Source organism: Emiliania huxleyi (assembly GCF_000372725.1).
Source record: "Emiliania huxleyi CCMP1516 chromosome Unknown EMIHUscaffold_121, whole genome shotgun sequence".
Lineage (NCBI taxonomy): Eukaryota > Haptophyta > Isochrysidales > Noelaerhabdaceae > Emiliania > Emiliania huxleyi.
Window position 1 is genome coordinate 82,739 of NW_005201381.1, and position 2,350 is coordinate 85,088.

At 65.9% G+C, this 2,350-nt stretch overlaps 1 protein-coding gene across 1 annotated transcript; it reads right to left on the reverse strand.

The window, feature by feature from the left end:
• Positions 1 to 1,193: 1,193 nt before the first annotated feature.
• EMIHUDRAFT_525107 (hypothetical protein) lies at positions 1,194 to 2,299 on the reverse strand (the record flags this gene model as incomplete). The annotated part of the gene is made up of 3 exons (XM_005790221.1): positions 1,194 to 1,883; positions 2,009 to 2,086; positions 2,213 to 2,299. 3 exons carry the CDS (start codon positions 2,297 to 2,299, stop codon positions 1,194 to 1,196), a joined length of 855 nt encoding a protein of 284 aa, XP_005790278.1.
• Positions 2,300 to 2,350: the final 51 nt, after the last annotated feature.

A 2,350-nucleotide genomic window follows, 5' to 3' on the forward strand; every position in this document is an offset into this window, starting at 1 on the left:
CTTAGGGGGAGGGGGTGGGGGAGGGGATGAGGACGGTGAGGGCGGCTGGGGCAGACGGGAAGGCAGCACAGGCGAGGCGCGGCGCACCTCAAACTCGAGCGAGTAGCGGGAATATCACCCGCTGCTCCGGCGGGAGAGTGCTCCCCCGCCGCCCCCTGGGTCACCCCGAGTGACCTCGCAGCCCACGCCGTGAGGCGCTGCTGTCAGGGGGGTTTATCACCGCCGTATCCACCCCACACTGGCCGCCGAGGGGCCCGGCGGGCTGAGGCGCGCGAGGCGGCTTTCGCTCCCGCGGGGCGGCTCTACCCGTCTCAGCACGGCGTCCCGAGGTGTAGCCGTGTACCTGGCGGCAGGGCCATCACTCACACGCCTACTCGCGGCACAAGGGAAGGCGTGACGCGATCGCGAGAGGCGAGATGGGTGATGGCGAGACTGTCGTTTGGCCAGTTTGAGGCTGAAAGGATGACCGCGGACGATGAGGGCGACGATTCATCGCGGCTACTGAGCAGGCAAGGTCCGGACCTACAGGATGGAGGGGCGAGTAGTGAGACTCGGGACCATATCTTCGCGTCGAGAGACGAAAATCCGGATTCTTGGCCGCCAGCGCCGCCGGCCGCCGAACGTCACTTAAGGGAACTGCGCGACGACGACGACATTACTGAGGTGCTGCTTTCACCACCGCCCTTCTGGTGGTGTTTGCCGGTCGGGGGGGCGTCGGCAGCACCGCCGTTCCGCGCGGATGTTGCAAACGGTGGCTCGGGGCACCTATTTCGGCAGCCCCGGGGCGGGAGCCGAGGAGGGGCAGCCGTTGCGGTGGCGCCATTGCAGCTCGGCGGCGCGTGGGGAGCCGAGCGGCTCCCAGCGATCCCGCGAGAGAAGGGCCCGCATCCGTCACGGATGCCGCGCCCACGCTGCCCACGCAAGCGCCAGATGGGAGAGGAGGTTGGAAGCCTTTCTGCGCTTCGAGGTGCAAGATAACTCCGGCGATATTTCAGCGGGAGGAAGCCAGGTGGGGTTTAGCCCAATTAGTCTCGGGTTACCATAACCCATGCTGACGTATGCCCCCCAGCCGCATGGGTTAGTGCCGGGTTAGTGCCGGGTTAGTGCCGGGTTAGTGCCGGGTTAGTGCCGGGTTATGGTAACCCATTCTGACCCGTGCTGACCCGTGCCGGGTTAGTGAGCACTAACCCGCGCTAACCCGCGCTTACTGATAGACTCACTTCAAAGCCCTCCCGGCCGGACGGAGCTAGGGGCACGCAGTCCGCCCCCATCCTAGGCAGAGCGGTGAGGAAGGCGAGGCGCTCCCACAGGATCGCGGCCGAGCCGAGCGCCTCGCACTGCTTGGTATGATCCTCCGTGCACTCGGCCGACTTGTATCCGGAGGTGCAGAGGCCGTTGAGCGCGTCGCACTCGTAGTCGCCCGGGACCGCGTACACGTAGGTGATGAAGACCACGAGGCAGATCATGATGACGGCGGTGTGGATGTACGAAGCGAGGAAGGTGGCCTTGAGGCCGCCAAACCAGGTGTAGAGGACCACGCCGAGCGGGATAAGGAAGTTTGCGGCCACCGGGTGCATGCCCGAGCAGGCCGTCATCACCGCCGAGCCGCCCTGGAGCAGCATGCCAGTCACGATGAGGTTGGTGCTGATGCCGAAGAAGAGGAAGGTCAGGTGGGCCGCCTTCCCCCAGCGGATGTCGACCATCTCGAGGAAGGTGTGCATGTTGGGCGCCTTCTTCTTGATCTCGATGGCGAGGATGCCAAAGAGGAGGATCTGGATCGTTGCGCCCGCGGCGTACCAAAAGGGACCTGCGATGCCGTACTGGCTCGCCTGGTTTGACGACTGGAGGAGCGTCGCCGCCCACGTCCACTGGGATACGATCACCTGCGCGGGCGGGCGCAGGGGTTGACTCTCCGCCGCCGCAAGCGATGTGGGCGCGCCGCGGGAGAACTGCCGTTCCAGGCGTGGAGAATTGGAGGAGGCGCATCGGGACAGGGGGAGGCGCGCGCCGAAGCCGTCAAACCCGTCTTGATGTTGCGGCCGGCCGTGTTGAAGTTCTCGGAGGAGAGGACGAGGCCGCCGTACGTCTGCAAGGGAGGGGGGGTGGGGTGAGACGGCGGTTGGTGCCGCCGAGAGAGCGTTCAGCGTCCAGAAGAGAGCTCTCTGGGAGGGCGGCGGACGGGCGGACGCGGCGGACAGGCGGCAGGCGGTGCCTGCTCAAGCTTGACCATGATCGAGGTGATGATCGAGAACATGATGCCGAAGCCGCACACGAGAAGATAGCCGGCCCAGAGGGGCATAAACGCCCCAGTAAAGTTGCCGCCGTTGTGCTGGTCGTGGTCACCCTTGTA